The following is a 14,353-nucleotide window of genomic DNA, read 5'->3' on the forward strand; positions in this document are numbered from 1 at the left end:
CTGCAGCTCCGGGCACCGAGGTACCGGGAGATGCTCAAACACAAACCAGGGGAGGTGGTGGTGGAGAGACGCGGCTGTGCCAGCCCTGCCAGGGCAGCAGCACCGCAGCCCAGCCCGGCGGAGGGGGCACAGCCTTTCCCACCTCCACGGGGCCCCTGGACCAGTCCCACCAGCATCAGCCGCTGGGAGGACAAGCCACAGGCTGGGAGGGGTCAGGGCTCTTTTGTGATCAAAATTCGCCTCGTCCCCAAAATCGTGTCGATCTCCTCGAGTTGTTGGCGGGGGGTCCGTGCCCGCGGGTGTCTCGATGGCAGCGATGCTCTGGGGGGGTGGGTGTGTGTCTGTGCCAGACTCCGTGTGAAATGGGGGGCTGGGGGACCCGCTTCCTCGGCAAGAAACCTGTAGGACGTAAAAATAAACACGCCGCCAAAGCCTCATTTGTGGGCTCTGGTCCTGGTGGGGAGGATGGTGCTGGGTTTGGGGGGGATAGCACAGATCCCTTTGGCGGCCCCTCACCGCGACCCCCTCTCTTCTCCCCCCTCCCCAGCGTTTAGAAGAGGACAAAGCTGTGGGAACGATTAATCAAGTGGCTAATAAAGAAGTATAAATCCCCCGAGGAGCGTTGTGGTGCTGCTGCCGAGGAGCTGGCTCTGAGACAGCCACCGGGAGGGACGCGCCAGCCCCAGCCCTCCTCTCCTCTCCTTTCCTCGCCTCTCCTCTCCCCGAGCTGCTGCCACACTTGGTTCATTCCAGCTGCAGAAGCTCAGAGCCTTCCATGCGGTGGGATTTTTTTTTTTGCCTGGGCTGAAAAAATTAAGGAGAAAAAAAAAAAAAAAAGAAATCGCGAGCCTGGCCTGCTTTTTTTTTTTTTTTTTCCCCTCCACCCCCCCCAACCTCTTTCCTTTCTCCTCTTCATCCAGCCGAGCCGAGGACTATCCCAATCGCCAAGGGGAAGGAAAAGGGGGGAAAACCCAGCAGCGAGAACCACCAACCCCCCAGCAGCACGCCCCACTCCTGCTGCCCTTTGACATGCAACCTTCCTGGGGATGGGAGCAGCCGGGATGCAGCTGCAGCTTCGGGAGGCACTGGGGGAAACTGGGAATCGTGGCTCTGATGCCGGTGGAGGTGAGCGCCTGGAGCCGGGTGCTGCTGCTCTCCGTGGGGCTCCTGGCTGGATCCGTGACGGGTAAGTGGCCCCGGAGAAACCCGGCAACTTCGGGAGCTGGTTTTTCTCCCCCCCCTCCCCGGCTCCTTGAATGAAAGGAGCGCTGTTTTGGGGGCACGGAGGGGGGGTTGGGGTGTGTGGTACTGTGTGCACACACTGCCGTGTCGGCACATGCTTCCCTGGCGCGTTCAGCACCGAGGATGTTTTCCTCAGCCCTTTGGACGCTGTGGTTCCCTCGAGCATCCTTCGGGATTCGGGCGATGGGGCGATAAAAGGTGGCTTTGTGCGATCTCGTGGCCCATCTCCCCGGTGGGTCGCGCTCGGGCACAGTTGCTGTGTGTGATGGGCACGATGACTGTGAGAAATGCCAGCACCGTTTTCCCCCCTCTGTCTTTCCCTCGCATCTTAATTCGGTATTTCCCTACCCCGATAAAATAGATTTTTGGATGCCTTGCATATGAAGATGGAAGCACTTTCCTCTTCTTCCTCCTGCCTTCCGAGTTGAATATCCCTTGCAGAGGAGCTTTTTGGCCTCGGCACGGTGGTTTTTAGGAAACATGCACCTACTGACTGGAAGGAGAGCAGGAGAAGACTCGGATTCGGGGGCAGTTTGCTGCTGTCTCCCATCCCCTGTAGCAAGGGCTGAAGTTTTATTTCGGGTGTAAACAGCAAATATTTAGGGACTGTCCTTCTGGGTGTGTAGGAGGGGGAAGAGTGGGAGAGCCGAGTGTTTGGCAGTGCCTCCTCTCCACGCTGTGCAGTGCCCCGATTTTCCAAGAGTTTCCAAGGAACGTTGTCTCCTTGCTGTATCCGAGGCTGGAGGAATGTGTGGCTGGTGGTGATGGGTACCAAAGCTCCCCGGGTTTTGAGGGGGGTGTTTTTTTGGGGGGGGGGGAAACTTTGTGTGTGGAATGCAACACTGATTTTATTATGTAAGGCAGATCTCCTTCGAGGGGGCTGGAGAACGAGGATTAACTGCTCCTCCCGAGCGCTCTTGCAGTGGAGCTGAACAGTTTTGCTGACTGGAAGTGTGTTAGGAAAGGGTTATAAACCCACCCAAACAACCTGCAAGTCCTTATTAAGGGTGAATATTTATCGTGGTGAATATCTTTCCTGTCTCCAGCACGAACCTGTGCACAGAGGAAAAGCATTCCAGCAGCTTCTGCTCTGCTTTTCTCACACTGATGTGGAGATACCTCAGTTCCTGATTGACTCTCTCAGGGGTTTAGAGCTTCCTTTCTTCTTCTGAGCTGTCTGGAGCTTATTCAGGCTGGGTCTCCCACTCTGTACCTTGCAGAGGATGTAATCCTTTCTTCTCAGGCCCCTGGTCCCTTCTCTGTGGGTTTGGAGCCCTCTGTTCTGGATCCTTCACCCAGAGGTTGATGCTCTGTGTTGTTTTTCTTTGTGAGCAGAAGATCTGCAAGAGCTTTTTGGAGCTCAGATGTTTTTTTTTCCTCTGCATCAGAGCCAGAGGCACTGATCAATAGCTCTTCCTTTCCAATTCTGGCATCCCAGCAATGATCTTTTTGCCTGAGCAAGATGCCAACTTTGCAATCAGTGGCTCGGTGCTGGATGTGCTGTGATGTACCCGGAGTGAAGGTCTCTGGTGGGTTTTGGGGTGTAATCACTGCAAATCGGTTCAGTCTGGGCTGGGACTTCCAGCACCTTTGCTGAGCAAACCCTGAACCTCTGGAGAACAAAGTTCCAGGAGGCTCCATGTCCAACCTCTCCCGTTGCCGGGGTTGTGTGGGAAGCAATAACCAGGAGTTCCATGGTGTGGCAGCAGAGCTGTGTGTGTAGAACTGTCAATTAGTACTTCTGGCCGTCTGAAAAATAAAAAAGGGGAAGAAATCTTGCTCTCCCATCACATCAGCTGTGCCATGGGGGCACGTCCTGCTGCCCAAAAACGTCCCACAAAGCCTGTGCTTCCCTCAGGGGCTGCTGTGCCAAGGAGGGATAACGGAGCTGTTTGGGATAAGGAGCTGGAGGGAATGTGGTGCCTGGGATGGGGAATTCATGGGGTCTGTGGGTGCTGGGGGCAGAGGAGGTGGTCTGTGTGGTTCCCCTCTCAGTTTGAGGGGTGCAGTGATGGTTTCACACTGGTGGGATGTGCACAGGGATTTACCTTTGCCTGAGAGTCGCTGGTGATCCGTGGGTGGCCTCTTGGAAATGAAACACGTGTGATAATCCCGAAATTCCATTTATTGACTGGCAGTCAGGTGGGCACAGGAGTGCTTTCTGTCCCTGCAGGGTGGTCAGCAGTGCAGCAGCAGCAGGAGGTGCATTTGGGGAGTGTGTTTTCTGTGTGTGTGTGTGGATGGACACGGATCAAATGTCTTTGGAAGGCCTGTTATAAAAGGGGCTCGATCCCATTATTTACACACCGTGCTTTGTGCTGGGTTAAGGAAGGGTGCACCAGCTTGAAACATCATCTCCTCAGTTTAAACCCACTGCAGTTCTCCTTTTTCTTGATGGAGAACAGTTTTTGGCAGGCTCCTGGTCTGAGGAGTGGGGGAGCAGGAAGCTGGTCACGAGTTTTGGGTTGGACTCTGAGGTGAGCTCAGGAAGGGGGGTTTGGCTGCAGAGATTGAACCTGCACTGATAATTCAGTGAGGGACCATAATACAGGGTCACCTGAGGGACCACGAGGGGTTAAATAACATTCCCTGTGGGTTTAATGATGTGGGACCAGTGGGATAAATGGGAGCAGGGAGTTCAGTAGGAGGTGGAGTCGGTAAATGTGACAGGTTTACATCAAACTCCAGTTAAAGACCTGAGCTGGCACCAGAGCTGGGGTCTGTCCAGAGTCACATTATGAACCCTGAATGGGATACAGTAAACCCAGAATTCCTGTTTAGATCAACAGGCTTGTTGGCTGTTCCTTTGCCATAGTTACAGCCACGTGTAAAGCTGCTCACACCGTGGTTCCCAGGGAGGCATCCAGTGAAAACGATGTTCCCTTTCCCTTTAAGGATGGAAATTGGTGATTGTAATTCTCCTCCTTGATGGTCTGTTGTGGCTTGTGGAAGGTGCTGGTGTGTGGTTGTGCTGCAGAGCCACAGAGGTGGGGCACAGGGACATCAGAGAGCACGTGGGCATCAATCCTGGTTGGGAGTCAGGAATTTTACTCAAAAAGTCCAGTAACTAAGACATGATCCTGCTTGGGTTGTTGTTCAGAGAGGGGAATAAAGTCTCGTGGCTGTTTGTGAGGGAGCAGGAGCTCTGGGAGCAGGGGGAGGCTCAGATCAGCTCTGCCCAGGCACTGTTCATGCAGGGCTGAGGAGCATCCCTGAGCATTCCCGAGCCCATGGAGTGATCCAGGCAGGATCTGTTGTAAATCAGCCCTTTATTTTGTTCTGTGGCCTTTAATCTCTGCTGTCCTCAGTGAAGAACATCCCCATGGAGCAGGTTTTCCCTGTGTGCCCATGAGGAGGGGGGAAGAGCAGCCCTTGCCTGGAAGGCTCCTGAGCAGGAACCAGGACTCTGCTTCCAGCTTGGGCTGTTTGCTCACAGCTCATGGAACCACAGAATCATTTAGGTTGGAAAAGACCTTTAAGATCACCCAGTCCAACCATTAACCAAGGCCCACCCTGCAGATGATTTCCCTTCTCCCTGTCAGGATGGGTGTGGGAATGTGATCCAGATGATCTGCCCTGGATCCCTGTGGTTCCCCCCTGTGCCAGGGGGTTTTGGGGCTCAGGGAGAGGTTGAGCTGTTGCTCAGGTCCCATCTGTGCCCCAGAGAGGGCACTTCCCTGGGCAGGAGTGACTGTGCCTTGTTGTCCTTCCCTTTTCCCCAAAAGTAGATGTAATTCCTGGCCCCCTGTTTGCTGTTCACCACTTCCACCAGTGCTCCAAGGCTTTCTAGCCCTGGAATTACTGTGTGCTGCTTGTTGCCTTGCTCTGGCTCCTGAGAGGCCACTTGTTTGGGCAATGCCAAATTTCACAGCTGTGCTTGTGTTCCTGCTGGTGCCCCCCCCTCTGGCCTGGATCTTGACCAGAGGAAATTGTTATGATAATGTGGAGGGTTAGTTTGGGGGCAAGGTCAGGCAGCCTTAACTCTCTTTGTGTCCACAGTGTTGCAAAAAAATTCCTCCTGGCTCCATTTTTATCAGGAGTATCCTGAGACACAGGGCTGGAGTAATTTTTCCTGGGCTTTGGTGAAATTCTGACAGAGCTGTGCTCAGCTGAGCGGATTTTAAATAACACTTCTTTACTCTCCTCCATGGTTTTGGGCACTGGGAAGGTTCAGGGATGCCATGGGTGCTGCACTTTGCCTGCAATCCACCTGATGCAGTGCAGTAACCTGCAAACTGTCCGTGCTGCTGCCATGCCCTGGGGTGGCACAGGGGGCTGAGGGGGGTTCGTGTGGGATTGGGAAAATCCCATGGATTAAAGAAATCAAATGGACTCTGTTCCAGTGCCTTTGCAGCCAGCAGGGATGGAGGCTGCAGGGAGCTTGGGATGGGAACTGTACCTCCCTTGCAGGGAAGTGGAAGACTTTTTGGGGCGTTTTCCTTCTTTTTTTTTTTTATGGGACTTCCCAGTGGGCAGTGTGGGGTTTGGCCTCTCTTCCCAGTGTCAGGTGCATTCCCTCATCCAGCTCCTTCCAGTGGTTTTCTGTCCTCTCCCTGGAGTGATGAACTGCCTGGTTTTCTGTACTGGATGAAAAGGGAACTTGGGGGCTGTGTCAGAGTCCTGCTGAGGATTTCTGAGAGCTCCAGCTAATCCTGGAGTGGGGAGGTCTGGTGCTCTGTGGCTCTCACTGGAGGAGCAGGATCCGTAACCGTGAGGGCTGGAGCAGCTGTGGTTGCCAGGGAGATGTGTGAGAGGGGAGTAATTAAAAAATTAAATCCTTCCCCATTATTGACTGCAAAAATCTGCTGGAAAAATGAACTGGTGGCCTACATTTGGGGGAGCTGGAGGAAGTGGAACAGGACTTGCAGAGCCACCCATGTGAGATGTGGCATCAGTGTTGATGGAGTGGGGTGCAGTCAGCTCAGCTGGGCCTGAGAGAGGGGGAAACACATGGAATTCCAGGATCACTGAGGCTGGAAAAGACCTCCAAAACCATGGAGTGCCCCCTGTGACCCATCCCCACCTTGTCCCCCAGCCCAGAGCACTGAGTGCCACCTCCAGCCCTTCCTTGGGCACCTCCAGGGCTGGGCACTCCAAACCTCCCTGGGCAGCCCCTGCCAATGCCTGACCACCCTTTCCAGGGAGAAATTCCTGCTGGATGCACCTGGAGTCAGCCCTTCCCTGGCAGAGTGAACAATCTCAGCTACCCACAAGTCCTGGATATAATTCTTGAGTGAAGGTGGGTGGAAACCACAACCCAGAGGGACTTTGTGCCCACCCAGCTGGAATTTGGCTTCTCAAGCCGGGCTTGGCCAAGGACAACAGGCAAGAAAGGTCACCAGGACACAGCTCTGGACCTTCAGCAGCTGGAGCTGCAGCCAAGATCTCACAGGAGAAACCCTCAACCCTCACTGCCCTTTGGAATTTGTCGTTCCCGGTGTCCTCAGGAGGCAGCTCTTCCTCTCCAGCCAACCAGAAGGAATTCTACAGCGTCCTAGATCCTGCTGGGAAGGATTTTTCCCCTTCCCTTCCTGGAAGAAGGCATTTCCTCCTCCTGCTGCAGCAGTTTGTGCCCAGAGAGGATGTGCTGGAAGGTGGGAGGCAGAGCCAGGTGTGGAAAAACTTGGCCAGGGTCACCCAGCAGGGCCAGGAACGGAGCAGATCTCACTCCTGGGAGTCCTTACACCCTGAATATCACCTCAGAAATGCCCCAGTGCTGCTCCTGAGGGGGTTTTGGAGCTGCTGCCTGGCTGGGCTGAGGTTTGATGCCGAGCTGTTTGACTGTGGTTCCGCTGAAACAGAACAATTTCTCAATCCATTCATCAAAATGTCTGCAGCTCCCCTTTCAAGGCAGATAAAACAACAATGAATATCAAATAAAGGTGTCTTTATCTGGAACGTTTGAAAACCAAAGGAAGAGAAGATTTGTTCTTTTGGCCTCTGACTTGCACGAGGATGTGGAGTCTGCTCTGTCCTAATAAAATGGCTTTATTTGGGTTCCTCAGTGCCACCTGAATTTCCCTCAGTGTGGAGATTTTACCTTTTTCCAGCTGTCAGTTCAGTGCAGACCAAGAGACTTCCACCAGCCCACGGTCACAGGCTGATAATCCCAGAGCCAGTTGTCCTGGGAGGTGCAAGGAAAGCTGAGTTAATCCCAGCTGGAGGATTAACCAGCCCTGGGGATTTTCTGGCTCAGTGCTCTCCTGTTATTTGCACACTCTCTGCACTTGGAGCCCAGGTCTTGCTGCTCCCCTTGGCTGTTGGCACCTGGAAACCCCTCAGGGTGGGAGCTTTGGGCCCCATGTCCCTTCTCCCCCTGGAATTTGCAAAATCCTCCACTGATTTATGATTTACAGCTTTATTCTGCAGAGAGAGAGAGAACTTGGGGTGTTTGTGAGGAGCTTTCAGCAGGTACAGATTGCACCACGTTGATGAGCTGCTCAGGTTTCCTGCTCTTGGGTCTCTCCCTTGATTGCATGGAGTGAATTCAACCATTTCATGCACAATTTGGGATTAATTGTGAGTGGCATTTTGGAGCTGGAAGTTGTCTGTCTGCTGCTGAACTTCTTGTCAAAAAAGTCAGGAATGAAATCAAGTGCAGGGTTTGCAGGGGTTGCTCTGCTCCTCTTGCAATTGGTGTGGAATTGCCTTTACAGTTTTTATATGTTTATATCCACTTTTATATGTTTATATCCACATTTCAGCCAAACCTGCAGATTGTAAAGCACAAAGTACTCAGTAGAGATGGGACAGTAGGAGATTTATACTGAGAACTCACCAGAAGCACCAGGGGATTGGATACTGGTCTTTGGAAAAGCAGGATATTGGCAGAAAGGATGGTCTGGACCTTTTGAGTTTAACCTGCCCCAGACTCTGCCTTTGAAGCAGAGTTGTTTAAATTATGTGAACTTCAGCTTCTTGTCTACAGAGGGGAAAACCAGTACAGTCCTAATAGTATTATCTAGTTAATTATGAAGATGGATGTCTCTGGGATGGCAGAGATCAAATGGAGAATTGTTTGCTTATTACAGTTCCTGTTATTTATCAGCAGTTTATGAATATATTTTTTTTTTCAGTTAAAGCAGTGAAAGCAGAGTTGGAAATAGGTTTGTTTGGGTTTTTTTTAATGGCATTTATGTCACTGGTGTTGGAGTCAGATGGTCTGAGGTGGAGAAGGAGCAGGATGAGTTGGGCTTCCTTCATATCTGAGGAGGAGCTTTCCAGCATGGAATGATGTGCTGTAAAAAATAGAACTAATGTGGTGTGATGGCTTGCACAGGCTGTTCTGGGCTTCATCCTGGTCCCCAGTCCTGCCTCCTCCATGTCTTTAAATCCATTCCTGGCAGCAGGATTGTCCCCTCTCCTCTCTGCAGGGCAGGACCTGTTGGATGCTCCTCCATGGTGAGCAGCTCAGGCTGGAGGGACAGCAAACTGCAGCTCATTTCTGCTCTGACAAAGGCACCACTTCATGTCCCTTTTCCCTTTGAGCCACCAAGTAATAACACCAAGTTATTTGCTCCCAGAAAGGAGCTCTCCTTCCAAGGGATAATGGAGCTGGTGCTTTTCCAAAGCCGAGGCCGCTCCCGAAGGCGGTTCCTGCCTCGTGCAGCACGTTGGTGATGTGCCTCTGTTGCTGCTTTGTCTCCATCAGGGAAGGGTCAGACACTGCTCCTGACCCTGCACATCTGGCAGGAGCCATCCCCAGATGTTCCATTAGAGTGAAGCACCCCTTGGAGGAGGAGTCGGGCCGTTAAAATTAAGATTAAAACTAAAATAATTTCACCTGCTGAGATAAGGAGGGGTTGGAAGGATGGGCAGTTTGTCCCTGAGAGGGTTGGGGGCTTTGTCCCCAAGGTGGGGGCTTTGTCCCCAAGGTGGGAGCTTTGTTCCCAAGGTGGGGGCTTTGTCCCCAAGGTGGGAGCTTTGTTCCCAAGGTGGGGGCTTTGTCCCCAAGGTGGGGGCTTTGTTCCCAGTTGGGTTCAACCCAACTGCTGGAGGCAGCAACCCTGGACTGGCCACAGGGACAATCTGACCCCTCTGAGGGTTGTTCCCCCCTCTGAGGCTCCACTTCCCTTTCCTCAGGCTCTGCTGGCCTGTCCTGCACATCCTGTAGCTCTTCAAAGGCTGGGAAAACCCCTGGATTGGAATTTCTGTTCTTTAATGAAAATGCCTCAACACCCCCCACTCCTTTTCTGCCCACTGAGGGCTCTCAGCTGAGAATTTCCCCCCCTCCTTCTCCATGAGGGCAGTGAACAAATGAGACTTTTGACAAAAAAACACCCAATTTGAACCTCCAAGTCGATTCCATTCACCCCTTGTTAAGCCCTTGATTGAGAGCTCTGCAGATTGGAGAAGAAAGGTATCGATCTGCTTTGGGGGATTGAAAACTGAGATTAAGTGGAATATGTCTATGGGCCAAAATGAGCTTTTAAATGAATGGAGGAGGCGAAAAAAATATAAAATAGTACAGTCTGATGTTGATGGAAATGAGTTGTGAGTTTCTGGTGTGTAGATGGAGGTCACAGGATGCAGGAACCCTGTGGGAATAATTTGGATTTTCACACGGATCCTCCGAAGGAGTGGGAATGTTTGTCACTGAAGATTAGAAAAATTCTTGGTATTAAATTGGATCAGAACAGGACAAAAATGAGTGTGGTTTTTGGAGCAGCAGAGCACCCAGCAGTTGCTGAGAACTTTTCTGTGCACTCTCAACTTCGGGTGACTTTCCTTGATTGCTCAAGGTGACAGGGAGGCATCAGGCAATAAATATAAATATCAAGTGCTGCACCACTTAAAGGAAGCGAATCTGAAAGTGCTGTTAAGGGAATCAAGCAAAAATTGGATTTACATCCTAACAAAAATTCCCAGGAGAGATGGCTTTTTGTAATTCAAATACACAATAATGCAAGTGTGAGCTGCTGGAATACAAGTGCCTGGCAAAAGGGGTTTGTTGGGAGATCTCAAAGCACTTGTAAACACACACTTTGTGGGGGGAATGAGAATTGTGGTGCAGGAGTGAAGAGCTTTTAGTGAGTGCTCGTCCTGAGTGGTGTTTTTAATTTATTTTCTATCTGGAGGTGCAAGATTGTGGTGATGGTGATTAACTGAAGGAGTTCCTTCTGTGTCATTTTACACAGAATTTGTGTGTCCCTGTTCTGAGCCCTGGGTGCTGAAAAGGGGCCTCCCTGCAGCTCCTAAAAGGGGATTTGTGTAACTCCTGAGCTTTCCATGGGGGAAAAAATGCCTGAAAATCCACCCAGACGGGTAAAAATACAAACTAGAACCTGAAACGTGGTGGGGAGGGGGAAAAGAACCCTCTTGCAAGTCCCTCAGAGCAGGTTCTGAGGGAATGCCACAAAATGTGAGCATTTTTATAGATATTTGGGCTGGGGGGGAGGAAAAATTGAAATTTCCACTGAGTTCATCTTACAGATGCACAGGGAAAATAAGAGTAAAATTTGAAGAAGGTTTTGGATCATCCTGAACGTTTTCATTGAGGTTTGGGCTCCCAGGGCAAGATCTTCAAGGATATTTAGATGCTGAAATAAATGTAGACTTGCCCAGTGGGGGTTATGAGGGGGATCTGTTCACTGCCCAGCTCAGGTGTGTTTGTGAGGGCTCCAGGACATCTGTCTGGAGTTATAAAAGCTGTATATGTATAATATATATGGATATAAAACCCTGTCTGTGGGTTATAAAAAATATTTGTAAACCTGGTCGACTGCAGTTGCTTTTGAAAAGGGACTTGTGAACTCGAGTGAACTCATTTTGGGTTGGTGAAATGTGTCCCAAAGGTCCCTTTGAGCCCTTCCCACGGGTCCAGAGTCATTCCAGGTTCCAGCTCAGTGCCTGAACCATGTGTTGAACCCTCATTTTTGAGGGTAGCTCTTGGTCTCCGAGGACAAAGTGCAGCAGTGGGGGGGGTGAAGCCCTTCCCTGTTCCCAGAGCAGGTGCAGCATTCCCTGGCTCACCTGGAAAGGGGATCCAGGAGCACCCAAAGGGGGATTTCCCAGACAGGCTGTGGCTGCTCCAGCCCTGGGAGTGTCCAAGGAGCACCCTGGGATGGTCAGAGGGCTCTTTAATGTCCCTTCCAACCCAAACAATCTGGTTCCTGGACTGAACCAAAGGATGTTGGAGGCACTGAGAGGCCAGGAGGGGAAATCCCAGGAATAGCCAGCGAGGCTGCTCCTCCCTCCAGAGGCAGCTCGGGGAGAAAATGCATTAATTGGTTAATGCTTGTGGAGTGCTCTGAGGATGGAAATAGCTCTGCTGAGTGCCTGGTGTCATTATTCTGCTGACAATGGCTGTGCAGAGGAGTCCTGGCGCTGAGGGAACAGCCCAAATTGATTAAGAGACAATTTCCAACGAGGAAAGTTTGGAAGGAAATGATATCCCTGGAGGAGAGGCCGTTCTGGCTGAATGTTGGGGTAACTGTGGTGCTCCTTGGAGCTGAGCAAATGATTTCAAGCACTGGGTTCCTGCTTTCCCGGGGAGTTGTGCAGCTGGGGGCCTCTGGCAGATAATTGCTGGTCTTTGGGGTGGTAAGGAGTGGCCTTGGAATTGTTGGGAGTCCATTTGTTTGGGCTTGTTGGGAATGTGAAGGTCACAGAGTTTGAAAAGTAACTTGTGAAAAAATCCAAGGGCACTCAGAAAACTGGGCTGGAGGATTGGGATGGGAGGGATGGGAGAGCTGTCCCCCTGCTTGTCCCCCTGCTTGTCCCCCTGCTTGTCCCCCTGCTTGTCCCCCTGCTTGTCCCCCTGCTTGTCCCCCTGCTGGGGAGGAATTAGGAATTTAAATTCCTCATCAGAATTGGCCAAGCAAAGTTTTCTTTGTTGTGCACCTTGGAAATGTTTTCAGGTGCCAGATCCATTGCCATCCCCTGCACGGTGGATCAGGTGCTGTGTGAAGCAGTTTATGTGCCTGTGTCTCTCCCAGCTTGAGTTACTGCAAATAAAATGCACTATTTTTGAAGATCACTGGCTATAAATAGTCAGGAAAATGTGTCATTAACGTGTCTTGATGAACACAGGCTTCCCTAATATTTCAGTGCCGCTCATATTAAAAATAATGTGTTACCAGGGATTTCCTAAATGCTTTTTATAACAACTCCAAAGTCATTTTTTTAATATCTTCTATTATTAGCCCTTGAGCCCTTCTGCCAGCGAAACAGGAGGGAATCCACCTCCCTTTCTTCTCCCCACGTGTGAGGCTTTACTCCTGAACACATCCTGGTGTCTGGCTGTGGGTCTGTTGGCACTGAGAGCTTTGCAGGTGGTGCAGAAATCTGCAGGAGGGATTGGGAAGGATGCAGGGAACACCTGGGGAAGGATCCAGGAAGGACACCTGGAATGTCCAAGCCCCCCTTTCCTGTGCAGGTGTTTGTGGATCCCAGCTGGTTGGAGCTTTTGCTGGGGAGCTCCAAGGTGAGCAGTGTGAGCAGGAATCCCAAACACGTGCAGGAAATCAGCATAACTGTCCAATAAAATCTTTGTGGTTGGGAAAGGAAGGGAGAACTCATGGGAAAAACTAAATGCAGGCTTGGAGCATCTTTTGTTCCTCTCTCCTTCCCACTTGGGAAGCCCTTCAGATGGAATTGTTTAGCCAAGGCTGGACCAAAGCCTGAGTGGGAGAGAGCTCTGCAGTAAGTCTGAGAGCCTGGGCAGCACTAACAGGGGCCCAGTGATGACAGAGTGGGAGTGAGAGGCTGGTGGATGGCAGGGAAGGAATGTCTGTCTCCCAGAGGACTGTGCTGCTTTCAGGAAGGATGTGTTTGATTTGCAGTATTTTGCCATCCTGCTGAAAACTCCCAGACTGCTGAGCTGGGCTTATAACTCTTCCTGCCTTGGCACTGGTGGCACGAGCTGAATTCAGATAAAATGCACTTTTTTTTGCCCTGTGTTCAGAGAGGAGCAGGCCCAGGCTGTGTGAGATGGAAATCATCCCCTTGCTGATGCTCCTGGGGGCACTGGCCTTTGATGAAGTCGTGGTTAATGGAATGACTCTGCATTATTTATTACCCAGAAGGCTTTGATGGGAGACTGGAGGTGAAGTTCAGACTCTGAGCAGGTGAATATTTAGGGAGACAAGGGTCAGGTTTCTCAAGTGTGGAGGTGCTTTCCCTGTTTGTTCACTTAAATCGTGTGAGCAGGAGTCAGAGCTGGGCTGGGAGGAAACCACTCACTGTTTGGGGTTGGCTGTAATGAGCTTGTAAACCACCATGTGAGGAAGCCTAATTAGTGGCTGATAAATGATTCAAGCCAGTAAACATCGGGAAAAGGAATATTTAGATGGCAGATCAAACAATGTTTAAAAAAATCGGAGTGTCTGGGCTTGAGGAGCTGGATGCAGTGAAGGGGGATGGCTCTGGGGAAAGGAGAGAACATGGGGAATGTGCTGGTGGACAGGCAGGATTGCTGTTTCCTGGTGTTTTGGGGCCAGGGGGGAATTGTGTTTGTGTGGCTGCAGGATATGGATTGCAGCTTTCTGGGGGAAAAGGTTTTTTCATGTCCATCTGTTCCGTGGAACAACACGAAATAACATTCCTGCCTAAGCTCCAATAACTAAAGAAAATGGCAATCCCCCAAACTCTGCTGCATTAGGGGAGGAGACAGCCCCAGCTCCTGGATAAATTGGGCTGCTGAGAGCAAGCCCAGCGTGTGTGATGTGCTGTTTGTTCCTCCTGGGTTGTGCAGTGACCATGCATCAGCATTTGCTAAATTAGATTTCATTTCTGCCGAGGAACAAAGTGCATCAACTTACATTTCCGAAGCACTTCAGAAATAAATTCAGTTTTCCCTCTCTCTCAAGTGTTTCTTCCTTCAATATTAACGTGGTGTGAATGCACAGAGTGAAAATTCTCCCTGGCTTTACACCCCCCCTGTATCTGGCCTGGGAAGTCTCAGGAATTTGAAAGCAGGTGGAAGATACTTTTCTGTGCTTGTTTCCTTTGCACTTGTAATGTCAGGCTGTGCCTCTGTTTGTTATTTACCTTCTGACAACTCTAAGATTTGTAGTGACACAGTTTGAATGTACAAGTTTACCTGAGTCTGGAGCTGCAGAAATTTTATACCCAGCAGGGGCTGGGGGGGGGTGCAGCAGCCAGGGCAGCT

General features: G+C 51.0%; 1 protein-coding gene across 3 annotated transcripts in view; it reads left to right on the forward strand.

The window, feature by feature from the left end:
* The first annotated feature begins 626 nt into the window (after positions 1 to 626).
* The window catches only part of CSMD2 (CUB and Sushi multiple domains 2), a 284,784-nt gene continuing 271,057 nt past the window's right edge, over positions 627 to 14,353 (forward strand). For 2 of the 3 annotated variants that reach the window (XR_010425057.1, XM_064635158.1), the window contains exons 1-2: positions 627 to 780; positions 921 to 1,186. Coding sequence is in view for 2 of the 3 variants with exons in the window: in XM_064635158.1 (XP_064491228.1) it covers positions 776 to 780; positions 921 to 1,186 (271 nt within the window). In the remaining variant the exon portion in view is untranslated. The remainder of the gene's footprint in view (positions 781 to 920; positions 1,187 to 14,353) is intronic. The other variant, XM_064635159.1, reaches the window with a different exon arrangement.

The sequence above is a fragment of the Pseudopipra pipra genome, chromosome 24 (genome assembly GCF_036250125.1).
Source record: "Pseudopipra pipra isolate bDixPip1 chromosome 24, bDixPip1.hap1, whole genome shotgun sequence".
NCBI lineage: Eukaryota > Metazoa > Chordata > Aves > Passeriformes > Pipridae > Pseudopipra > Pseudopipra pipra.